General features: G+C 43.9%; 1 protein-coding gene across 2 annotated transcripts in view; it reads left to right on the plus strand.

Annotated features, from left to right (window-relative positions):
* Positions 1 to 26,183, plus strand: part of ANKFY1 (ankyrin repeat and FYVE domain containing 1) — a 76,902-nt gene that overhangs the window by 37,737 nt on the left and 12,982 nt on the right. For both annotated transcript variants that reach the window (XM_067717389.1, XM_067717390.1), the window contains exons 6-19: positions 919 to 1,068; positions 2,591 to 2,756; positions 7,333 to 7,537; positions 8,803 to 8,871; positions 9,095 to 9,294; positions 14,207 to 14,304; positions 17,409 to 17,640; positions 18,596 to 18,694; positions 18,935 to 19,088; positions 19,839 to 20,007; positions 20,821 to 20,939; positions 21,747 to 21,903; positions 23,039 to 23,239; positions 24,801 to 24,977. In XM_067717389.1, the coding sequence (XP_067573490.1) occupies positions 919 to 1,068; positions 2,591 to 2,756; positions 7,333 to 7,537; positions 8,803 to 8,871; positions 9,095 to 9,294; positions 14,207 to 14,304; positions 17,409 to 17,640; positions 18,596 to 18,694; positions 18,935 to 19,088; positions 19,839 to 20,007; positions 20,821 to 20,939; positions 21,747 to 21,903; positions 23,039 to 23,239; positions 24,801 to 24,977 (2,196 nt within the window). The remainder of the gene's footprint in view (positions 1 to 918; positions 1,069 to 2,590; positions 2,757 to 7,332; positions 7,538 to 8,802; positions 8,872 to 9,094; positions 9,295 to 14,206; positions 14,305 to 17,408; positions 17,641 to 18,595; positions 18,695 to 18,934; positions 19,089 to 19,838; positions 20,008 to 20,820; positions 20,940 to 21,746; positions 21,904 to 23,038; positions 23,240 to 24,800; positions 24,978 to 26,183) is intronic.

Here is a 26,183-nt window from a genome sequence, read left to right on the forward strand (position 1 = left end):
CAGGTCAAGAAGTAGGCTTGGAACGGAGGGACACAGGCCTGCTTTACCCTCCATCTGCAGGAGTGGCAGCTGAGCCCCAGGAGCGGGTGCTGCTGTAGGGCCAGCAGGCCTGCCGTGCTCGTGCTCGGCAGCACCCCTTCGGGGATTTCCCTGCCTTCTTGTCGTGTGGAGGGTGTTGTTAAATTTACATATGCCCTTCTTAGGTAGCTTTCATCATAAAGACAGGTCTTGCATTTCTTTGTTGTTGTCTGTTTTGCGTTTTTCAGAAAATCATGGCTAGGGCTATGTTTATAACCTAGTTTCTGCAAATTGTTCGGTACTCAACAGCATTGTGAGAAAAAGTGTCTTAAAGAACTGGATTTTAAAGAATTGAAACAGGAACGGTAACCTTTCTGCTAAAGTAGTAGAAACTTAGAGATCTGCAACAGTAGAAAGCGATGGTGACTCAGTGGACTGAGTTGTTTGTGGAAGTTCTGACTAATTCTGTACCTGTCTCCTGTGTGGGGTTGAAGGGGAGGACTCTGTTCTCACGGGGAGGGCTCCTTGTGACTTCGTCCTTGTGGAGTGTCCGTGTTGCCTGTGCTTTACCGTCTCACCCAGAGGCAGGGTAGTGCTGTGGTGAAGAGTCCTCGCTCGGCAGGTGGGCCTCTGGGCTCCAGATCCCGGCTTGGCCGTTCACTCATTGTGCGAGCTGGGCACACTAATTAGCCTCTTTATGCTTTACTTTCTTCATCTGTGAATGGGGATAATAATAGTACCTACCTCATAGGGTTTTCGTGAGGATTAAATGAGTTGGGAAATGTTAAGCCCTTTAAAATAGGGCCAGACACATTCCAGGGGCTTCTTAAGAAATGTCAGTTGTCGTTATTGTTGATATGTTGAATCTGTTCTGCTTTTCACTGTCTTTTTAATCCTTAGGATGACTTACGAAAGGAGGACTTCAGCAGCATGAGTGCTCAGTTGTTATACAAAATGATCAAGTCCAAGACTGAGTACCCATTACATAAAGCTATCAAAGTGGAGAGAGAAGATGTGGTCTTCCTTTATCTAATTGAAATGGATTCACAGGTACTATACCTTTTCCCCAAACTGTACTTCTCTTGTTCTTCTCTACAGTGCTCCTCACTTTCTCTGAGCCATTGCTGGCACAGTCTTTTTTTTTTTTTTTTTTTTTTTTTTTGTGGTACGCAGGCCTCTCACTGTTGTGGCCTCTCCCGTTGCGGAGCACAGGCTCCGGATGCGCAGGCTCAGCGGCCATGGCTCACGGGCCCAGCCGCTCCGCGGCACGTGGGATCTTCCCGGACCAGGGCACGAACCCGTGTCCCTTGCATCGGCAGGCGGACTCTCAACCACTGCACCACCAGGGAAGCCCATCTGGCACAGTCTTTAATGTACATATTTCTACTAGTAGTTTGTCCAAGGCAGTCTGAGCTTATCCTATCATGCTTCTCAGTATTCTTCCAGCCTCTGCCCATTGCCCACTTCCAAAGACACGTCCACATTTTTAGATAGTTGTTACAGCAGTACTTAACTTCCAGGTACCAAAATCTGCTTTAGTTTTTCTTTTGCTACTGTAAGAAATTACCACAAACCTAGTGGCTTAAAACAACACAAATTTATTATCTTATAGTTTTGTAGCTTGGAAGTCCAGTACAGGCATCACCCATCTAGAAGTCAAGGTGTTGGCAGGCTGTGTTCCTTTCTGGAGGCTCTAGGGAAGCCTGCTTGTTTGGGTTGTTGGCAGAATTCAGTTCCTTGTGATTATAGGACCAACATCCCCATTTTCTTCTGGCTATCAGCTGAGTCAGGGCCATTCTCAGCTTCTAGAGGCCACCACATTTCTTTAGCCTGTGGCCCCCTTCCTCTGTCTTCAAAGCCAATAGTGGCAAATCAAGTCTTTCTCGTGTCACAACTGTCTGACCTACTCTTCTGCTTCCCTCTTTCACTTTTAAGGACTCATGGGATTAGATAGATTGGGCCCTCCTGGATATCCAGGGACACTGTCCCCATCTCAGGGTCCTCAACCGTAATCACATCTGCCAAGTGCCTTTCATTGTGTGAGGTGACATAGTCACAGGTTCGGGGGGTTAGGACGTGGACATCTTTGGGGCTGTCGTTCTGCTTACTGCACTGCCTTAGAAGAAATGTAGCTGCTCTTGATGGATGGCTGTGTCATGTGTTTTATCCTGGGTGTCCAGGGTGTGGGGGAGGCATTAAACTGCTAGGAGGAATTAGATAGTTAAGCCACAGTCTTTTGTGAAAATGTGAGCTGTTTCCCATCAGGCTCTCTGAACCTCTGTCCTGACACTTGTGTTCCTACAGCATTGTCTACATTTCCCCCTTGTACTGTCTTCCATGGTGTTTGCACCTGCTCTGTGATCCCCATTAGTCCTGGGCTCCCTGAAAGGCATGAGTCCTGAGGAGGCCTGAGAGAAGTTTGTGAATTCAGTTGAATTTGGAGAGTAAGATATAGTAAGTTATAGGACTAAAATTTGACATTTGTGTGAGATGATTTTTAAGAGTCAAGGTGTGAGAGATTTAGTTGTATTCTCTACTGGATGGGTGCTGATTTACAAATTTCTCTGTGCAGCTCCCTGGGAAGCTGAATGAGTTGGATCATAACGGAGATCTTGCTTTAGATCTAGCCCTTTCACGACGACTAGAGAGTATCGCCACCACTCTGGTTAGTCACAAAGCTGACGTGGACATGGTGGACAAGAATGGCTGGAGCTTGTTACATAAAGGCATCCAAAGAGGTAGGAAGAAGCGTATTTTATATTTTCTGCAGTGGGCAATTTTACCTTTATCCAGGTAACTTTTGAAGACTCTCTGACCCTGTTCCTGTTCCACAGATTCTCAAAGGCTTCTTGAGTCTGTACTTGCAGGCTACATGATTTAGAATTTGTGATCAGTGGGTCAGAAGAGAGATGGAAGAGCTATTGCCTTATGTCTTGTTGGTTAGGCTCTTCAGAGTGTCAGCAGGAGCCCCAGAAGAAGGCTAGAAAGATGGTACTTATAGAAAAAGTACCTTTTACTTGTAAGCAATTGATGTGTTATTTGCTTATTCAATACATCAGTTTCTCCAGAAATTGTGCTAGGAAGACTTGTATCAGTTACTGTAAGAGAGGGAAAGTATCAAGAACACGAATATTTAAACATATTCTTGGATTCAGAGTTTTCACTTTTACAGAATAGACTTCTCATAGATCATGACAAAGTGCTAAAGTTTCATTTTGTTCTTGGGAAGTTATTTGAAATTGTAGCTGTGTTTGAGTACATTGTCATTAGTAGTGGGAAGCTATGTAAGTGATAGAATTACGATCAAAGCATTTTCACCTTATTGAATTAAAGGGAAACAAGTACTAGTCTTTTGTTTTTCCCATGGCCTTAATAATTCTTAAGTCGCAAATGGATCCTGCCTGACTCTACTTTGCAGTAGTTATTTTTTTGACAGAGTGAAAAGCTATATAGGGGTAGAGTTCCAGTATGGAAAGAAACCTTTCAAATGTCTCAAAGCCTTCATTTTGTAGGGGGATAGATGACTTGATTGAAGTACTTGGCTGTGGCCACTTTTTTGTTTACATGTGGACATCAAAAACAGAATACGTGTAATGGTTTCCCTATATCTTAATCATGTATGTTTAACCTTCCAGTTGTGCATTATTATACTGTTATTATCTCTGCCACATTTTTACCATTCACAAGTTGCTCCTAGTTGGTGGAATGTAGTTACTTCAAATAAGGTCGTGTTGCAGCTGTGGCTTTGCCCTTTTTGGGCATAGGCTTTAATATAAATATCCCTCTAAGTCATGCGTTAGAGTGTTAAGCATGCTGGCTGATGGAGAGGAAAATTTTGTTCATCATTGGGAAGGAAAGCCTTAGAGTATGTCAGTGTCAAGAGCAGATGCATTTTTCCCAAGCATCATTCCACACTGTGCAAAGCCATTGGGTGCTGAGCACTGGGTGTGTGTTCAGTGGGGAAAGTTTCCACCACATCAGGAACTATTCTTTCCCATACTGTTTAGTGTCTGAAATGTTTATTTTGGAAACAAATAAACTTGTTACTAAAAAAACAATCTCAGAATTATGTCTCTTTCCTCTTAAGGACTTAAATTCTTATGTATGATGAAAAAACATCTTTGATGAGTTATTAAATATTTTGATGATTGCTTAGTTACAAGGATTGCCAAGAATTGGTGGTGCATTTATGGTGCTTATTTGCAGATGATTTAATCTTCTGCTCTGAATTTATTAGTTGCTTGCAAGTATGTGGGCTGCAGTGTGGGCACGGTAAACTTGATTGTTGAACGTGGCAGTGTGGCCTGGTGTGGAGCACGGAGTATTGGCATTGGAGCGTGGATGTACCAAGCTGGGAATCCTGGCTCATCCACTTACTCTGTGGCCTTGGACAAGTCACTTAACCATTCTTGAGTCTCCTTTTCCTCACCTGTAAGGTGAGGAACCTGCTTTACTGGTTGTTGAGAGACAGGTTAGTAGCACACCTAGCCCAGTGACTACCATGTGGTAGGGTCAGCCTGCAGCTCTTACCTCGCCCCTGTGTTGCAGTGCCACGACCAGCTTCAATTTCTGTAGGAATTTTTTTCACCTTTTCCTTCTTCACCTTGAGCTGTCAGTCCGTTGACCTGCCCAAATGATTAAATTGAGTAATATACCTGAAATTTAACTGTTAACCTTACTTTAAGTTCATTCTAATATGAGTGAAGATCCTTAATATATGAGGTTTAGGTCTGGTTGTGGACACACATTAGAATCTCTAACCAGAAGACTCACTAATCATCCTAATAACCAAGTGTACCCATCAGTTTGTACCGAGAGTGCGTCTGTGAGTGAGTCCACAGGAGATATACATGTGACCAGAGGGATGCCATCTCCTCTGATTAGCTGCATCTGGGCAAGAAGATGAATCCTTGCTTTTTAAAACAATCTTCTTGTGCTTATTTTCCTTGATGATCAACATCAATCAGTGGGTCTCTTAAGCAGCATGCTCCTATCTAATTGTTTGTAGGAGGTTTGCAGATGATGCCACCAACTGGAGCAGCATGAGATACAGCTTTTGTTAATTAAATAATGAAAGTTACTGCCTGGTCCCTGAATGAAACCGGTCAGGGAGCTTTGTTGAAAGAAAAATTGTGTGTGGATTTCTTTTAAACGTTAACTACATTGTTAGGAATGTTTTTATGTGGACAAGTCATTATACATTTACTTGGCAGTTTCAGGGAGTGAAGTGATGAAGTAATTGGAACTGTTGAGCACCAAACAGTTTTTGTTTTAACGGTTTTTGATGGAAATCGTTCTAAAATGTATTAGAAGTTTTCTTGTTGACAGAACCTTTATAAATGGTGTTTTTGGCATTTTCTGTTCCCTCCCTTTGTTCTGCTTTTTCGATGTCAGTTGTCTATTTCCTCTAGGCTGTATATCCATGGGCTGACTTTCTGTTAATGTAAAACATCATCAATTTTCAGTTGCCAATAATTCCTAAATAACTTTTTGTGTAGGGTGCGTATACTGTATGTATGTATATATGTGTAAGTTAAAAAAAAAAAACACTTCGGCGCTTATGAATAAAGTTAATCTAAAAGCTATGATTCTTTTTTTTTTTTTTGCGCGGTATGCAGGCCTCTCACTGTTGTGGCCTCTCCCGTTGTGGAGCACAGGCTCCAGACGCGCAGGCTCAGCGGCCATGGCTCACGGGCCCAGCCGCTCCGCGGCATGTGGGATCTTCCCGGACCAGGGCACGAACCTGTGTCCCCTGCATCGGTAGGCGGACTCTCATCCACTGCGCCATCAGGGAAGCCCTATGATTCTTTTCAAGAGGGCTTAAGATATAAAACGTTTTTTTATTATGCCATCCATCTGAATCCAACCATTGATCTGTACCCTTATTTCTGTGTGCAGTATTGCCCAGTTTATCTTCTGTGTGTATAGTGTATTATAAGTTTTTTATTGACATACTTTAGCTTTGCTATCTGTTTACTACTTAGTTTGGAATATATGCCAAGCTTAAAGATAACGAAACCACATTTCACCTCTCCGCCAGCATGTTATTTATCAGATTTGTCATTTTAAGGCTCTCTGTCCTCATAATTCTAAATTTTCTTTCTACTTCCAGAATGTAAGTGACTTTCTCTAGGATATTTTATTCTATTGCTAATGTATTGTTTTTACATATTCTCTCCTAGACTGAATCTCTGTGGGGTTTGTTCATATTACACATTAGGGCCCTACTGAGAACCCTAGTATGTCTTTGTACATATGGACAGCAAAGGCCTGACCCAGACTAATCCCTGATATGCATGTTACCTGCTGCTTTCAGAGCTCTACCGACATCTTTTTGTAAAGAAATCTAAGCTTTGGTCCTTTGCACACGATGCTGGTAAAGATTGTATCTTCCCCTACCCCCCAAGAAAAAAATCGGGGACAGACGAATGAAAAGATTTCAGAAGCGTCTGGTTAGAGGATTCTTAAGTTACCCAAAATCATAATTGATTGGAATTAGAGCCATTCTGTTAAAGTGGAACCTTATAACTTCAACCAGTCAATCCATTTTCTTCCCAAACATTTCCCTGGTGCCTGTTTTGTATAAGACAGTGGTAGATACAAAAATAAATCAGACATGGACCAATCAGGATATGGGGGGCTGTGGTGGCCTAGTCACGTCAGTGCCAGAGCTCACACTCTCCAGCAAGATGGTCCCTTGGAAGAAAGAATACAGCAGATGGGAAATATCGAAAACCAGTTGATTTTGAAATTCCATGTCTACTGAAGATTAGATGAAACTCATATTATTCAGATGAATAATACAGGAATACAGCTAACAGACTTGAGAGCTTTGCCACTCCTGAAATCCTAAGCCCCGTTCTCGATATTCAGATAGCAGAAGTATAGTTGAAGAAGATGAAATGGTATTGCAGGATATAAAGGAAAACTTCTCATAAGTGCCTTAGCAAGAGCCACTGCAAGTATAGCCGGTTAGAGGTAAGTATTGCTTAGGTATAGACTGTGGTCAAGAATGAGAGAGGGAGATAAATTGTGTTGTGGAGGAATCTCGGAACCCTTTATGAGAGTTAATGACCTTTGAAGGATAGAAGCCTGGTATGCTTAAAATTGTGAAGTGATATTGAAGCGAGGGGTCAGGACAGATGACAAGAGGTCATCAGAAGTTGAATTTGAGTATGTAAGTCCATGATCTCAATGATGAAATCTTCTTTGTCTACGGTTACTGACTGGTACCTTTTTGTGGAAGCATTGGTCAGAAAAGCTTGCCCTGAGTGTTGTCATATGTGACCATTTCTTCTGTTGTTTCTTTTCAAGGAGATCTCTTTGCTGCCACTTTCCTCATTAAGAATGGGGCCCTTGTCAATGCTGCTACGTTGGGTGTCCAGGAGACACCGTTGCACCTTGTAGCATCGTACAGTTCAAAAAAACACTCAGCAGATGTGATGTCCGAGATGGCACAGATTGCAGAGGCCCTCCTGCAGGCTGGCGCCAACCCCAACATGCAGGACAGCAAGGGCAGGTAAGTCGGGGAGCAGATCACCTGCTCTGAGCACAGTTCCCACAATGTTATTTTATTGTGGCACATAACTGGCAGGCGGGGACTTCATGTTTTTTAGTTCAGCATTATTCTCTCTGAATTTTATGGAAGTTACAAACATTGATTCGTTTTGCAAATGAGAGAGACGACTAAGGCCAGAGGCATTTGGGGAAACCATTTCCATCCTGGGTAACTGAGGTCCTTGGATCTTTAAGCAGTTTCTGTCATCTCCACAAAACTCCATTTCCACCTTTTTGTAAGTACCTCTGCTTCAGACAGCTCTGTCCACACAGCTTGCCATCTTCCACAGCATACTGATAGTAGTTGTCATGTTCCTTTTGCCCCTTCCCAGAAATATTTGGTTGAGGATTCCTTGTGGTTTAGAATCTGAGAACGGGCTGCTTATCTCTGGGACAGCAGTGTGTGAGGCATTGAAGGGAGTTAAGCCACCTGAATCACCAACACTAGGGGGACCCACTTCTTACCATAGCAGCTCAGTATTTTATACCTTTAAAAAACCCTGTCAAAAAATAACTGTGAGGTCGTCAGAATAGGAAAATAGATTTGTGTGATGAGTAAGGTACTTAAATAAGGCGGATCTCCATGAACTCAGTATAATGTCATAATTACCTTATTTCCCAAAATAATTGCATTCCTTTTTTTCTTGTGATTTCTTAATCTTTTTCCCCCAAGTGTAATAAATTCTGGCATTCTGTACCTCTGAGATAGATACCAGCCTGGGAGTCCCTGTGCTCTGTGGTGGCCATCTTCCTCAGGGCACATGAGGGCTAAATAAAAGCAGTGAAGAGTGGTTAATCAATTCCTATCGATGCCACTCATAATGTGTTTGAGTATAACAGAGAATTATGGGAAGAAAAAGTTTCTTTTCAGAATTGTGGAGGATATGTAGGGGAAAGTAGGCATACCTATGGCAGAAACTACTGTTTTATTTGTTTTAAAAACAGTACATATACATTCAATGAGGGTCAGTATTTAATTGAAGAGTATTTTATATCTCTTCCTTTTATTGATTCTTGTTCTTTTGGCTACTTGAATAAATTGTAACATATAATCAAATCCATTTTCATCCTTTGATACTTGGTCATGGTTTTGGAAAACTGTCTGTCAGGATAGAAAAAGAAACTCTGGCAGAAATGGGGAATTTCTTGTGGATTCTAGTTGCCTCCTGCTGTGAGTAGTCCTGAACTGGGCCTGTCCTGAATTGACACCTCTTCTTCATCCTGTAGGTCTCCCTTACACTTGTCCATCATGGCCAGGAATGAATACGTGTTCAACCAGTTGCTGCAGTGTAAACAGTACGTAGGGAAACATGGAGAAATGAAAAAGCAGTTGTGAGGGTGGGATTGTGAGTGAAAAATGATTCTCTTAAAATGTCTTTTAGCATTATCCATTTTAATAAGTAAAAGTAAAATAAAAAATTGTCATTCATAAAGTACAAAGAGAAAGAATGAGGCTGTTGACAGTACAGAGTGTCAGAAGACGATTATACTTGCTATTCACATTGCTTCCTCATTCCAGATTAGATTTAGAGCTGAAAGACCATGAGGGCAGCACAGCTCTGTGGCTTGCCGTGCAGTACATCACTGTGTCTTCCGACCAGTCCGTAAATCCCTTTGAAGACCTCCCTGTGGTAAATGGGACCTCATTTGATGAAAATAGCTTTGCAGCCAGACTCATTCAGCGTGGCAGCAACACCAATGCACCTGATGCAATAACAGGTAAAACACAGACCCCTAAGAGCTGATGCTCAAGTCTGGAGACCCCATGAAATATTGTCAGTGTTTTTACCAAAAATTTAAAAACCGAACGGCATGCTATTATGAGAATTATTTTGTACGTAATTTTAACCATAGTAAAAAGCCTGATCTTGTGCTTCCAAAAATCTAGCCAGACTCGATAAGTCCGTTAAGCTGAAACACTTCTATTTATTTAATGCACTGAATTTCAGTCTTTTTGGACTCAGAACTCTTTTCACCCTCTTAAAAATTATATCCCAAAGAGCTTTTGTTTAAGTGGATATCTTTGGTATTTACCATGTTAGAAATTAAAACTGAGAAATTTTTAAAAGATGTATTAATAATAATAACGACAAACAATTTTATGTTGACATATAACATTTTTTATGAAGAATAACTTTCAGAAAAAAATTCAGTTGGAAGAGTGACTGGTTTCTAGTATCTGCATCTGTGTTCAGTCTTTTGAGATACGTTGTTTTGGTTAAAGAAAATACCCTCACACAGTGATGTAGTTGGAAAACGAGGCATATTTTAAGAGGCTTTTCAGATAATTGTGGATATATGTCTTTGATACTACAGCGAGAAGAATTTATCCAGGGGTAATTTTTTTAAGGTTAGTTGCAATATGGAATCTGAAACTGTGTCAGTGAACTTTTTGTACTCTGTTATATAAAATCCATGGTCTGTGTGTGCTTTGAATGGATTTCTTCATGTGTGATTTTGTAACATCATGCCTTAGTCATTTGGAAAATCTTGTTTCACTGAGTTATGCAGATCTTCAAAATGTTCATTTATTTTAGAATCACATTTATTAATATCACCACTGATCTCATTGGAAAAGTCTTTCAGTATTGAGAAGCTGTTAAACTTACAGTTGCAGACAAAAGTTTTCCAAAATTCTAATTTCACTTGGAAGATCAAATTTTGTCATTTGGTGGAAGTATTGCCAGTTGTTTTTCTTACAGAGACAGGCTTACTTTTTAAGAAATTGTCTGTCAAATACTCAGGTTTGAATAACCATAGTTTGTTAATCAGTCATTCTTTCAAGTAAAAATGGTGTTCCATGAAAAAACTGTTAGTTCAGCTTGCAGTGAAACAATGACACAAGTGCTTTCCTTTGAGACAACTTGTGTAATTTGTTACATAACAGATGTAACATACTTTATATACTTTATGCATACTTCTTATTTTGTCACACAGAATTTTAAAGACATGTACTCAATGTTGAGATTTATTAAAGTTAGTAATTTTTACTGCTTTATCAAGGGCCACCGTAAGTGAAACTGGTTATGTTTCTGACCGAGTGCATGGCAGTGAGGAGTACAGTGATTACCACTAGTACATTTTGGGGCCCCTGCCTTGATTTGTGTTAAGGCTCCCCAGTTTGATCCACCATTGCTTTTGTGCCCTCAGTGCAAATGTCAGCACAGGGGGAAAAAGCAGATAACATCAAGTATTATTATTATGAAAATAGTTTTGACCTCCTGGACCCCCTGAAAGACTCTGAGGAACCCCTACGAATCCAAAGACCATACACTGAGAACCACTGTTTTAATGTGAATATGTCCTTGATCTGACTAAATAAAACATGGAGATATTTTAAGGAGCGGGATTCCATGTGGTTCAGTATTGAGTCCTAGCAGTGTATAAAAGCATGGGTAAGTGCCACTAATGAGGGGAACTGGCCAAAAAAAAAAAAAAAAAAAAAAGGATATTAAATATCCCTTCGCCTAAAAGAAGTTACTAATTAAATAAAGGTCAAATGAAATCACCCTTTGGGTGACATAAAAGCTCAAGGCAGCAGTACTACAGGATGGGGAGTACAGGCAGAACTGTGTTTTAGACTAAAGATTCTCTGGAAATGAGATAGTTACTAAATAGCTTTTAATTTATAAATGTTTGTTGGTTATTGACCATACTTCCACTGATTTCTGATTTAACTGCATTGTAGAAGAGTGTGACATATAAGAGATCGGTTCTTTGGTGCTTCGGACTTGAATGTTAGACTCTTAGAGATACAGTTTTTATGAAAGTCTGACATGTACTTGAAAAGAATTGCATTCTTTAATTGTAGGATGCATGTAGCATTCTCTGTTTATGTCCATTAAATCAAGCTTGTTCATTGTGCTGTTCAGATCTTACTCATTAGCTTACTAACTTTTGGACTCCTTGATCTGTCCGTTTCTGGGAGGTATATTAGAAATGGTCACTGTGATTATGGATTTGTCCATTTTTCTTGCTAGTTCTGTCAGTTTTACATTATATACTTTGAGTTTTCATAGACATATCAGTAATGTTTTAGCAGTTGCAGGTTATCTTTGTTCTGTAGGGAGGTATATGATTTAGTTATTGTGTACACTGGCATGACTACAGAAGTGAAAGTGGGACTCTTATTAGGAGTCTCAATTAGAAAGACTCTCAACTAGGCATGGAATCACTTTCTCTGAGGGAAAAGATAAAAATGGCATGGAAACAAAGCAGTCCTTTGTCCCGTTGCTTTTCCTTGGTTTTAGTCCTGGTATTTAATTTATTTTGAGTTTTCAAATAGCATAGCTGTAGAACGTGAGACTTGTGTTTATCCAAAAAGGAAATGGATTTTAATAGAGAAAACACTGTTCTGGGACTAAAACCATTTCAAGAGGAAAAGAAGAAAAAAAAATTTTTTTTTATTGAGTATAATTGCTTTACAATGTTGTTTTAGTTTCTGCTGTACAAGGAAGTGAATCAGCTCTATGTATACCTATGTCCCCTCCCTCTTGGACCTCCCTCCCACCCCCACCCCCATCCCACCCATCTAGGTCGTCAGAGAGCACCAGGCGGAGCTTCCTGTGCTTTATAGCATGTTCCTGCTAACTATCTGTTTTATGCATCGTAGTGTGTATATGTCAATCCTAATCTCCCAATTCGTCCCACCCTCCCCTTCCCACTCTGTGTCCACGTGTCCGTTCTCTACGTCTGCGTCTCTATTCCTGCCCTGCAGATAGGTTCATCTGTACCATTTTGCTAGATTCCACATATATGTGTTAATATACGATGTTTGCTTTTCTCTTTCTGGCTTACTTCACTCTGTATGACAGACTCTAGGTCCATCCACATCTCTATAAAAGACCCAATTTCATTCCTTTTTATGGCCAAGTAATATTCCATTGTGTATATGTACCACATCTTCTTTATCCATTCATCTGTTGTTGGACATTTAGGTTGTTTCCATGTCCTGGCTATTGTAAATAGTGCTGCAGTGAACATTGGGATACATGTGTCCTTTTGAATTATAGTTTTTCTCAGGGTATATGCCCAGTAGTGGGGTTGCTGGGTTATATGGTAGTTCTATTTTTAGTTTTTTAAGGAACCTCCATACTGTTCTCCACAGTGGCTGTCAGTTTACATTCCCACAAACAGTGCAAAAGGGTTCCCTTTTCTCCACACCCTCTCCAGCATTTATTGTTTGTAGATTTTTTGATGATGGCCATTCTGTTAGGTGTGAGGTGATACCTCATTGTAGTTTTGATTTGCATTTCTCTAATAATTAGTGATGTTGAGCATCTTTTCATGTGCCTCTTGGCCATCTGTATGTCTTCTTTGGTGAAATGTCTATTTAGGTCTTCCACTCATTTTAATTGGGTTGTTTGTTTTTTTGATATTGAGCTCCATGAGCTGTTTGTATGTTTCGGAGATTAATCCTTTGTCTGTTGCTTCCTTTGCAAATATTTTCTCCCATTCTGAGGGTTGTATTTTCATCTGGTTTATGGTTTCCTTTGCTATGCAAAAGCTTTTAAGTTTAATTAGGTCCCATTTGTTTATTTTTGTTTTTATTTTCATTACTCTAGGATGTGGGTCAAAAAAGATCTTGCTGTGGTTTATGTCAAAGAGAGTTTTTCCTATTGTTTTTTTCTTTCTAAGATTTTTATTTAGAAGAGTGATAGTGTGAAGTAAAACATTTCTAAGCCAAGAACAAACATATTTAAGGCCATAGGAGTAAAACTAAAGTATTTAAGGAGCATTTTCTGGTAGAACTTCGGCTCACAGTGTCTCCAAAATGGTCATCTACCCCAGAGGTTCTTAGAGATGACTTCCCAAGCCTCACCCCCCAAGGGACGTTTGGTAACGTCTGTAGACAGTCTTGATTGTCACAATAAGGTTGAAGGTCGTGGTGCAGTGGTTAAGAATCCACTTGCCAATGCAGGGGACACGGGTTCGAGCCCTGGTCTGGGAAGATCCCACATGCTGCAGAGCAACTAAGCCCGTGTGCCACAACTACTGAGCCCAAGTGCTGCAACTACTGAATCCCACGTGCCTAGAGCCCGTGCTCCGCAACAAGAGAAGCCACCACAATGAGAGGCCCGTGCACCGCAACGAAGAGTAGACCCCGCTCACCACAACTAGAGAAAACCCATGCGCAGCGACGAAGACCCAACACAGCCAAAAATAAATTAATTAATTAATTAAAAAAAATAAGGTTGAGAGTGTTACTGGCATCTGTTGGGCAGAAGCCAGGGATACTGCTAAATATCGCACTGTGTACAGGTCAGACTCCTCCTCACGGCAAAGAATTATCTGGCCCAAAATGTCAGTAGCACTGCTGTTGAGAAATTATGTTCTAACCAACCCTGGTAAGGAGACATAGCTTCCCCCTGGTCCTAGGAGGTGGCTAGTGGGAAATCCAGGGAGGAATGAATGTCTTTTGACTTCCAGACCAAGTGTTTTCTCCCCACACAGGCTCATTTGAGTCTCTGTGTCCACACACAGGGTGCCTGTGTAGACTTAAATTTCACCTACGTCTAGTGTGGGCTTGTAAGTTGTGAAAGGTGGTAGGGAAGGGCAGGGTGTGGTGCAGTGTGGAACTTGACCTCATTTTTATGCAAATGGAAGAATGAACATGTGCATTTTCTCCTAGGAAATTGCTTACTACAGCGGGCAGCTGAAGCAGGAAATGAGGCAGCAGCTCTTTTCCTGGCAACCAGTGGTGCCCACGTCAACCACAGAAACAAGTGGGTAAGTGTGACAGGGCAGCCAGGTGAAGCGGCTTTGGTCTGTGGAAGAAATGGCAGTGGTGGATGGGTAGGAAAAAACAGAATAGATTCTCTTCAATTTTTGTCAAAAAAAAAAAAAATACATGGACACTGTTAAAAAACCAGAGTCTAGTCGATGCTTTTATCCTCAAATATTGGTTGATCGATTCATTCAGCAGCCACTTCTTAAGCATTTGTGGTGTGTCAGGTCCTAAACAATACACTGTGGACTTCATGGTCTACTAGAGATTAGCAAACATGGACACAACAACCTACCATATTAGCATCTTACTTTTTTGTAACATTTTACATTTGCGAAAGTTTTCCTGTGTGAATGTTTATTTAGTCTGTATCTCAAGCTAAGGCAGGTGGTGCAGTGTTAAAGGGGGGCCTTTCGGGTTGCACATTCCTGGATTTACTAGGCTTCCCATTTCCCATCCTGCTGTATGTGGTCTTAGGCAAGTTGCTTAACGTTTCTGAGCTTCAGTTCTCATCGGTAAAGTGGGGTTAATATTGATTTCATAAGGTGTGGTTAAGATAAAAATAAATGATAAATTTAAGTGCTTATTAGCATAACATTTGGGACATTAGAAACTAAATAATAGTTATTTTTACTTTATAATTTTCAGACAGGGAGGATGTGTTTATCTTTAAGATCACATTTATTCTACAGCTACTTTGTGCAAGGAGCTTTAAGGTTATTATCCCTTTCAGTTCTCACAGTGGATCTAGAAGCAGCATGTGTTGAAGAGACATTATCAACATCTGTAAATCCCTCATTTCAGGGTAAAGAACCTTGAGGTTCTGAGAGGTTAAGTGACTCGTAAATAACGGAGCCAGTATTAAGACTCAGGCACTACAACATACAGTTGCATTTTCTCTCAGCAGCGCTGGGCAGAGCAGTAAACAGTAAGCTTGGTGTATGAGACAAATCAATGTGTCGTGGAAGCACAGAGGGGAGGGCAGCGCCATTTTTTCCCACCATTAAATCTACTAATCTGTCTGCGCCTAAACCTGCACCCGGCCTGCTCTTCAGCTAGAATGATGGCATGGCCCTGTATGCACCAGCGGCTGGTTTCTTGGCTTTGCTCCTGCCATTATGTGTGTCTGCCTCTGTCTGTCTCTCTCCTGTATCATCACTGTTGCCCACTGTTCATTTCTAATAGCATACAGACATGCTCTACTGTCTCTCAACTTAAAAAAAAATTCTCCCTTGAGCCCACGTTGTCTACCAACTGTTCCTTCTCTGATACCCTTCAGAGCAAAACTGGGTGAAACCTTAAGATGTAGAGGCACAGAGGAGACTCGACTTGAAAGCAAGTGAGAATGACACTGGAGACAGGTCTGGAATGCTGGTTTAAGGTCTTTGGACTTTATCCTGTGGGAAGAGAAAATCCACAGAAGTGGGAAGCAGTATGATCATTTTCGGCTTGAGAAAGCTTCCTGGGATAGCTGGTGGGGTGGATGTACCATTGAGATCCAGGCTGGAGCCAGATGGGAATCATCTAGACAAGCAATGGCTTGTCCTGACCTCTGATACTAGATTTGGACCCAATGGGATGGGTTTCAGAGGAATTGCAGAATGATAGTACATAGGACCTACCTCTGTGGCTCTCAGAAGCAAGGGCTGGAGAGGTGTTAAGACGGTTGTGTTGGATCCAAGAAGAGAAGCAGGGGACTGGCCAGGGGGAAGAACTGCTGTGGGGAGAGTGAATTCCATTTTGTGATTGTTGAACTCCTTTTTAAACATTCAGGCAGGGATATCCTGCAGGCAGTGGGAAAATTAGATATACAGACAAGGCTGGAGATCCTGGTTTGAGAGTCCCCTGCTTGTATTCCCTGGTAGAAGTCATGGGCGTAGATAAGCGTACCTAGGGAGGCTGTGTGGGGGGAAGGGCTGGAGCAGAAGACAGCCTGAGGAGGAGGCTGTAGGGAGAGGGTGGGGTGGGAAGGGGTCCACGGGGGAAAGAAGTGAAAGAGCCAAATCCTTATCACCCGGTGAGATCACAGTGGCAGGACCCACAGGGGATCCCACACCGGGGAAGGTGATGAGGCGGCAATAAAAACACGTTAGCTAGAAATGAGGAAATACAAAACCCGCTCAAAGCATTCAAAGTGGTTCCCTCTGGGAAAGGAGAATTTTTTTTAGGGAAAACAAGGTGAAACCTTGCTGTTTTTCACAGCAGGCCTTGTAGATGAAGTTCTTGGACTCTAAACAGTGAGGATGTGTAGCTTCAGTAGGAGCCGGTGCAGAGCAGTGTGTTCAGTTTGTTTGGGTGAAAAGATCCAGTGTGTGTGTCTGCGTGTGTGTGTGTGTGTGTACAGGTGTACACATATATGTATTCACACATATATACACGTGTATATGTCTTTGTGTGAATATTCCGTCACTGGAGAGAAACATGAAACTGGTAATAATGGTTCCTTCAGGGGAGGATAATTGGGTAGGTGGGGGGGAAGGCACGAGGGGAAACTTCTTTTCAGTGTATACTCTTGCACCTTTTGAACATTGAATCAGGTACCTCTAATACCAATTAAAAATTTTTTAATTTTAAAAAGTGGGGGAAAGAGGTGTTTCTTGATCAGAATTCAAGATGAGGTTGGTACAAGCTGGTGAAAGAATCAGGACATCAGTGTGCTGGAGGGGGTTAAAAAAGCTGTGACGGTCGACTGACAGCACCGCTTATCTGTGGGGCTGTGGATGTGAGGCTTTTCTGATTTCTACAGTGTTTATTTTAGTGACGCTCGGAGGTCGTCTGTTTAATAATAATAATAATGTATTATTTTTATAATTAGCAACATAATTCTAAAAACTGAGTGAAGGGTGGAAATGCAGAAGATGAGGACCCAGGGTGTTCGGAGGGTGCTTGGGAGGACATTGGAGGAACTAAGGATGGTGGCACAGGAGAAAGGGAAGGAGAGGAGACCTGAGGAGTGGGACAGACCTCATGGAGCTGGTGACAGGATGAGCCAGGGGCTGTGCCTGGCACTGGGGACTGAGTTGCAGCACGTAGGCTGTCTTTGTCCCTTTGTGAAGGGGCCTCCTAGGCTGAAGTGCTCTGACTGGGACTATTCATTTCTGTTCAGGGAGAAACCCCGTTGCACACGGCCTGTCGGCATGGCCTGGCCAACCTCACTGCAGAGCTTCTGCAGCAGGGAGCCAACCCAAACCTACAGACGGAGGAGGCCCTGCCTTCACCAAAGCAGCCTGCATCCTTGCCCAGCTCAGCGGACAGCAGCGTCTACCTGCAGACACCACTGCACATGGCGATTGCCTATAATCATCCAGATGTGGTGTCTGTCATCCTGGAGCAAAAAGGTAGGTAGTTAGGGATTACTGCCCATCACCGTGACCTTTGCACAGTGGTTTTGAGTAGTTAATGACAGAGTTGATGTTTCTTCTATTGGTGAGTTTTCTTACCCCAAAAATCCTTTGCGGTCAAACCAGATAAGCATATATTCTGGCTCCGGCTACTGTTTTTCTCTGTGTACGTTTTCAGGATGGGGCCTGCTCACTTCACCCGCGGGGTTAAGGTTTAGAGTCTCTGGCTGCTCCTCTGGTGTTTCGGGGTGTGGCCCCAGGCCACTTCGGTGCGGGTCAAGCAGAGTTCTGCCTTGGCGTGAGCACTGTCTCTGGAAACTCTGCCGCCGCCGGTCTTCCACGAGCCGGTCAGCTCTCTCGCCCACCTCTGAGCCTCCCTGGCAGGTGAACCATGAGAGAGGAGCCAGAAAGAGGGGCCGAGGGAAGCCCCTGCCACGAGGGAGGCCCGTTTCCCTCAGAAAGTCATCTTCCAATTTTTCTCTTTCCTGCCTTGAAATTTGTTTTACTCTTTCCTGCATCCTTGTTAAGGCCGGCATCTTTTAGCACTGAGCTCATGGAAGGAAGTGGGGTGTTAGATAGGCCGTGCCTTTTTCTTAGCCCACACAGGAGGTATACGATGGTAGGACTTATGTGTTAGGGAAATGTCACCAGGGCATTGTTTTGATCCTCTTTTCAGTAATCAAGTAATTAATGTGTGTTTCCATAGTGGACTCTGTTTTCCTTTTGTGAAGATTCAGTATTTTAACCTTTAAAACCATTCATTTTTCCTCATAAACTTTGCTCCAAAATATCAAATGTCTTGGCTTCCACTTCCCACAACAAGATTTATCAGTTCTCTGTATAGAAATGATCAGTCAGTCAGTTTGAAATTGAGCTGGTAGTCTCTTGAATACTTTAGATGGGATCCATGGGATGGTGAAATCAAGTGTTCTTTTTCTTTTAAAAAATATAGCTAATGCTCTTCATGCCACCAACAACCTGCAAATTATTCCAGACTTCAGCCTCAAGGATTCCCGAGACCAAACTGTGCTGGGCCTGGCATTATGGACTGGTAAGGTGGTGCCAGGGCCTGCAGACAGACATACGCCAGACAGTGGGCGCTAGGGGAAGGGAGGTGGAAGGGTCGGAGCTAATCATTTGTTGTAGGACAGCCTTTCTGTTTGGGTTCAGCCCGTAATATCCAGTGGAGAACTGCTGGCTTTGCAAAGTTGAGAGGGTGTTCGTTGTAGTAAGAGGTTGATGAAGTGGGAGAAGCTGAGCCCACGTTAATCGGGGCTTGTCTCTTTCCCAGGCATGCACACGATCGCAGCCCAGCTGCTGGGCTCCGGGGCTTGCATCAACGACACCATGTCCGACGGGCAGACCTTGCTGCACATGGCCATGCAGCGGCAGGACAACAAGAGCGCGCTCTTTCTCCTGGAGCACCAGGCGGACATAAACGTCAGGTGGGCTGGAACAGCACTCCGCCACAGCACCAGGCCACGTTTAGTTGGGACGGTTCATAGCCTTGCTTGTAGAAAAGAGTTTTGTTCCCTGTTAAAGGAAGAGAAACAATGACTCTGAAAAAGTACCAATGCAGTGTTGTAATTAAATGTAATCATAGACTCAGAAGGAGAATTGTGTGCTTTGCTCTTATTTGAACCTTTCGAGACCAGGGCACAATATTGCACAAATCTCATTAAAAAGGACAGTCCAAAATCAATTGTTTAAAAGTAGGAATTTTCAGTTATAATGAAGAACATTCCAACAGATGAGCTATCAAAAGGCTTGAGGGGCGAAAATACACAGTTAAATTTTTATTATTTTTGCTTTTTCAAAGGAATTTATCTTTATCTCCAATGTCACCTGACCCAGAATGACTGAGTGGGTGAAAGTGTTTTGTCAAGTGGGTAGTTGGGATGACATTCTATTCAGATGCTGTTGAAAGCAGCTGTATGCCTGTAAGATTTCAGCATGCTGGCATGTTTGGCAGTTATCTTCTCTGTGCAATAGGATAGCCTGGCTGTATTTTTTAAAAAGACAGGAGGGACAGATGCTATTGACAGGTTAACTTTCTCTGAAAGAATATTAGTGAATGTGGGTGAAGTGTGTTTAAGGGATACAGTGGACTCTGGCCTCTAGGATGCCCAGAAGGGCACGCTTTAACCATTTGGCCCCAGATACAAACATTGGTTTTGGTGTCCATGTCCCAGCAGGACTCAGGATGGGGAGACAGCTCTTCAGCTGGCCATCAGAAATCAGCTTCCCCTTGTCGTGGATGCCATATGCACCCGAGGAGCTGACATGTCTGTGCCAGATGAGAAGGGGAACCCCCCACTGTGGCTTGCGCTGGCAGATAATCTGGAGGACATCGCATCCACTCTGGTGAGACAAGCTCAACTTCAGCTCCGTTTACACATGGGGATATTTTGTGTCAGAGATGGATTTGGGGCCTCCGTAGCAATCATAAGGAGCATGAGATCTACCAAGTAACAGATTGGGTCAAGGACAAGCAGTCAAAGGTCATGTTAAAGAAGCTTGCGTGTTCAACGTAGCCTTGGCCAACACCTTTTCGTAGGGTGTCTTTATCAAGAAAACTACCAAGAAGCAAGAGAGCTGAGGCATTTCCTCAGGCGTCTGCTCCGGTGGTGGCTTAACTGGCTGTGGGATGTCCTCACTGTTACCACAGTGATAAGTTCTCAAATCTCAGGTTTGTCCCCCTTATTCAGAAGACAGGCTCCAAAAGTGGAGGTAGCCCCAGAAGCTCACTTAGTTTTCTGAAGGGCCTGAAATGTGACATAGAGGCATTTTAAACCTGGGGGTTTACCCAACTGTTCTTGAGATTACCTGCTGTTTACAGGTGTGTGTTACTGGGGGGCTCGTGTGTGTGTATGCGGGCATTTGTGTGTGTTTTCTGTCCCTTCTAGGACACAGCTCTAGAGGGCACTAATCAAACATATCTTCCTTCTATTTCTCAAACCCCTCCCGCAGGACCTAGTGCAAAAACTTGCACCGAGCAGATTTTAATCAGTGTTTGTAAAACTAATGAATGGTACAGATTAAACTAAATCTCAGTTAACTATCTACTGTGTCTCGCCTGAAAACTGGGTCTAATGATGTGCGTAGGGCTCACAGATGGTAATAAACGTGTTTACCTTTGCTTGGCAGTGCTTGTGAGTGACCTGTGTTTTCCTGCAGGTCAGACATGGCTGTGACGCCACGTGCTGGGGCCCAGGACCTAGTGGGTGCCTTCAGACCCTGCTGCACAGAGCCATTGATGGAAACGACGAGTCTACCGCCTGCTTTCTTATTCGCAGGTCTGAGAGGCCTGAGTATCCCTCCAGATCTTATTCAGCGTATCGCAAACTGGCCCTTTTCTCATTTACTCCAACTATAGTCTTGACCTGCCTGTAGCTAGCTTGACCTTTGTAATGAAGGCTAGAGAGGGTCATTGTTCTGTCAGATCAAGTCAGTCAGGGAGAGGGGCTTATGTGCCCAGATCAAAGAATCTAAAAGCTAAGCCAGCTTCCTGCTTTGGGAGCCATATAGGTCCCTGTAGTCACATCAGACCAGTTCACACAGTGAGACCGGGAGGCTGGGGTGGAGGAGACCGAATGGCCTCTGCAGGACTCCACCAAGGTGCCTGAGTCATGCCAGCCTCCACGGCCTCAGAGTACAGGAGGTGTGGGAGCTGAGGTTATTCAGGAAAGCTTTAGAGCAGTAATTCTCAAACTTTAAATGCATGCAGGTCCCCTGGGGGAGTTTTTAAGCGTTCTGATACCCAGGTTGCCCCCAGGGGCAATTGCCAAAGAATCTAGGGAAGCAAGGGAATTCCCTAGGAGTCCAGTGGTTAGGACTCTGCGCTTCCAGTGCAGGGGCCCGGGTTCCATCCCTTGTCGGGGAACTAAGATCCTGCAAGACGCGTGGCGTGGCCAAAAATAAAAGAAAAAAAATCTGTGGGAGCAGGACACACACACCCGTATTTGAGGCCAAGAAGCAAGGACTGCAGTCCCTGGTGGTGGCAGCCTTTCTGTTGGGTTGGATGAGGCTGCTGCTTTACACCTGTTAGCATGCCTTCAGGCTCGGTGGAAGCATGCGTTCCTTTTACTTCCCCTTCCTTTCAGTGGCTGCGATGTGAATAGTCCCAGACAACCTGGTGCTAATGGAGAAGGAGAGGAAGAGGCCAGAGATGGGCAGACCCCCTTGCATCTGGCAGCCTCCTGGGGGCTGGAAGAGACGATACAGTGTCTTCTGGAGTTTGGTGCCAATGTAAATGCACAGGTAAGGAGAGTATCTCTTTTCCAGGAAGATGGATGGTAACCCCAGAATCAGGAAAATCACCTCTTATGGCCAGGGACCTTGCAGAGTCTCTGGTCTCGGGCCTCTGCTTTTCCATGAATGGGCCTAAGGGACGGACACACGAAGTGACTGTCTCTTGGGTCATGTAGCCTGTCTAGTAGTTTTAATGATTTCAGGTTAAGACTTTTCGTCTCTTTGCCTTTGTCCTTTCTACAAAGTGAGGAAGGTTCGTTCAATCAACTTTTCTTTGCCTCCTGTCCACATTTTTTACAGATTTCCATTGAGAATTTGTTCCTATCCCAAGCTGAGTACTGTGTTTAGGAAAATGTTCCAGTAGCTCAATAGGGCATCCCTGAGTTACGTTCCTTGATGCTTTTCAACGTTCTAGCCTGTAAAGATTTGTGTAGCGGACTTCCCTGGCTGTCCAGTGGTTAAGGTTCTTCTAATACAGGGGACGGGTTCGATCCCTGGTTGGGGAACTAAGATCCCATGTGCCGCACTGTGCGGCCAAAAACAGAAAAGATTTATCTGGCCCTGCAGCCAGATAAGTAGTGGTTTAACTTAGAGGTGAGGGTGACTGCAGCTTTTTTTTTTTTTTTATAAATTTATTTATTTTATTTATAAAATAGTTGCGGCGAGCGGGGGCTACTCTTCGTTGCAGTGCGCGGGCTTCTCGTGGTGGCTTCTCTTGTTGCGGAGCACGGGCTCTAGGTGCGTGGGCTTCAGTAGTTGTGGCCCGCGGGCTCTAGAGCGCAGGCTCAGTAGTTGTAGCACGTGGGCTTAGTTGCTCTGCGGCATGTGGGATCTTCCCGGACCAGGGCTCGAACCTGTGTGTCCTGCATTGGCAGGCGGATTCCCAACCACTTCACCACCAGGAAAGCCCATATCACAGCTTTTCTAAACCAAATGTGTTTGTGCCCCTGGTCACTGGAGCGTGGAGGTAATGGGGAGTGGCTGTCAGTCATCTCTGTGTTTGGCCTCTTGAAAAACTGATTTCAAATACAGAGTGGCAGTATTGATTCTCAGAACTGAATTCTGTTTACAGGTTATTCCCCTTCGTATTTTTCCTGGGTTTTATCTTTGCTTGGACATTGAAATCTGTGCCTTGTCCCCACAGGATGCAGAAGGAAGAACGCCTGTCCATGTGGCCATCAGCAACCAACACGGCGTCATCATTCAGCTGCTGATTTCCCACCCTGACATCCACCTGAATGTCCGAGACAGGCAGGGCCTGACCCCCTTTGCCTGTGCCATGACCTACAAGAACAACAAGGCAGCCGAGGCCATCCTGAAACGAGAGTCCGGGGCTGCTGAGCAGGTGAGTGACCGGCACCCAACATTCTCCATGGCGCCCCAAGCACTAAACATGTGTCACCAACTAAACAGGGCTCTTCTCGTTAAAGACATTTGTACTCCCCTTAAATTTTGGCCATTCAGATGTCCTGTCAGTGCTGGATGGAATGTGCCTGCTCTGCCCTGCATGCCAGCCACCTGCTGGTGCCATGTGTGGAAGGGAGCTGGCGGAGGCTGGGCCCAGGGACAGGAATTCTGTGTTTGTACAACTGAGGGCATTCTTTGCTTTTGCTGGGTGGTTTACTTGCCCTAGTAATGAATGTCTTAAAAGGGTTAAATTGAACTTGAGCTTTTGGTGTCATGTTGGGTTTTAGAGGAGCTGTCAGCATTCAGCTTAGCAGGCTCAGTTGTCCTTATTGTGGATGGCGAGCTGTTGACCTGCAACATCAGACTGGGCGGGAAAGGACAGAGGCAACTGATTTAAGGCGGGAGCTGGGATGGGTTTGTGAAGTCAGTTCTCAGACACTTGAATCTCCATCCAGCACTTTATTTGTCTATTTACGCCAAGATTTATGAGTAGCCATTTATGAAGGTAAATTGGAAACTTGGGACCTGAACAAAAGTACAAACACGGGTGGAGACTTTTGCTTTGTATTTCAGGCTTCCGTATATCCCTTTTCTTCAGCATTTGCCTGAGTGTGACTGATCGAGTAGGTGTTGACCTCACTCTTGCTCACATGGGGTAAAATATTCATGAATGGAGATAGTCATTTCACGTTTCCTCCCCATCTAGCCTGAAACCGGTGCTGTTGATCGAAGTCCTTTGCAGATATGTTGCTGTGTGTGTGTGTGTGTGTGTGTGTGTGTGTGTGTGTGTGTGTGTGAGACGGAATGTGGTGTGTGTGTAGCATGTGTGTCTCCCTCACTTCCTCCTGAGCCCTCACACTGATATGGCAGCTCTGGTAGTTGTAGTGTCCTGTGTGGTTTGATGTGAGTGGGCTTCTGTCTGCTTTACATCAGTGGTGCAAAGTCTATGACATACCGTTGGCGACCTCCCCCAACATGTATTATTATCCTGTAGCTCAGTGAAAGAAGAGACTTTCTGGAAATTTCTGAAGGTTTGTTTGGCTGCTCAAGGGTCAGGCTGGCATTGCAGCTGTGGTTTTTAGAATTCTGGGTGCTTGTTTTAGCCAAAGCAGGAAACGCCCAAAGCCGCTGTCCACCATTGCCTTTCCCCATGCATCCCAGTATTCTGGTGCTTTTCTTTCCCTGTCCTTCAGGTTGTCTCCTTCTTGGCCTTCCAAGTCCACTCCTGCTTCAGGAGGATGCCGGGGCAGCTTGGGTTAGCTCCCTTTTTCTGACCACGCGCATGTGGTCACACGCATAAATACGCAGTGTGGGTCTATGGTGGGTGTGGGGCGTGGGGTGTAGCGCGACATTGAGTGTTGGTTCTTGGGAGGGAGCTTCTGGAGCTGAGGGAGGACTACACCGTGGCCCTTCCAGTGGTCAGTGCAGCTCGCAGCTGCTCAGGAGGCCCTCTTGCAGGGGGAGCCCACTAATATTTTGGTTCCCACTTGTTGCCTTAGGTGGATAACAAGGGCCGGAATTTTCTTCACGTGGCAGTTCAGAACTCTGATATCGAAAGTGTGCTCTTCCTGATCAGCGTCCAGGCTAACGTGAATTCCAGAGTCCAGGATGCTTCCAAGTTGACCCCTTTGCACCTTGCTGTCCAAGCAGGCTCAGAGATTATTGTCCGCAATTTGGTAAGTGTCGCTGAAACATTATTGCATGAAACGTGTGGACAAAGCATGTTGTAGAGTGTGTGCGGACTCTCATCACAGGTGTTTGGCCAGGTATTGTGAAAGGCCAGCAGGAATTTGGGGAGGTAGCCGGTACACTGAGGAAAGCAGGTGTGTCTGTGGGCAGTGTGTCCTGAGTGCCCAGTGGGCAGACAGATGCTGGAGTGAGGCCACGAGGGAAGGCGGCGTGTGGGTGGCGGTGGCAGGGTGGGAGCATCAAGGGAAGGGAGGTCACTTCCGTTGACTGCCGGCTCTGTGTCAGGCGCTCAGCTGGTGCTTTCCAGCGAGTGCGCGCACACTCTCCCTCTCCCCACCCCTCCCTCCCCCCTCCCCCCTTCCCCCCCACTCTCTTGTTTTCATGAGTTTTAAAATCGTTTTTGGAGGTATAATTGACAAACAACATTAAGTTGGCTTCAGATATACAACATTGATTTGGTATTTGTATATTTTGCAAGATGATCAACTCGAGTCTCGTTAACATCTGTCACCATATGTAGTTACAACAAATTTTTTTCCTGTGATGAGGATTTTTAAATTTACTCTCTTAGCAACTCTCGGATATACACCACAGTTTATTCACTGTAGTCACCATGCTGTGCATCACACCCCCGTGACTTACTTATTTTGTAACTGGAAGTTTGTGCCTTTTGACCCCCTTTACCCATTTTGCCCAGCCCTCACCCCTGCCTCTGGCAACCACTAGTCTATTCTCTGAATCTGTGAGCTTGGGGGTTTTTTGTTGTCTGTTTTGTAAACTCCACATGTGAGGTCATACGGTATTTGTCTTTCTCTTTCTGACTTATTTCACTTAGCATAATGCCCTCAAGGTCCAGCCATGTTGCTGCAAAAGATTCCATTCCTTTTTACGGCTGAATAGTGTTCATTGTATATACATAACACAGCTCTTTATCCATCCCTCCGTCACAGATACTTAGGTTGCTTCCATATCTTGGCTGCTGAAAATAATGCTGCAATTAAACATGGGTGCATGTATCTTTTTGAATTAGCGGGGGTTTATTTTGGAAAAATGCCCAGAAGTGGAATTATTAGATCGTATGGTAGATGTATGTTGAATTTTTTGAGGAACCTTCATACTTTTTTCCTTAGTGGCTACACCAGTTTACATTCCCACCAGCAATGCACGAGGCTTCCCTTTTCTCCACGTCCTTG

Source organism: Pseudorca crassidens, chromosome 19 (genome assembly GCF_039906515.1).
Source record: "Pseudorca crassidens isolate mPseCra1 chromosome 19, mPseCra1.hap1, whole genome shotgun sequence".
Lineage (NCBI taxonomy): Eukaryota > Metazoa > Chordata > Mammalia > Artiodactyla > Delphinidae > Pseudorca > Pseudorca crassidens.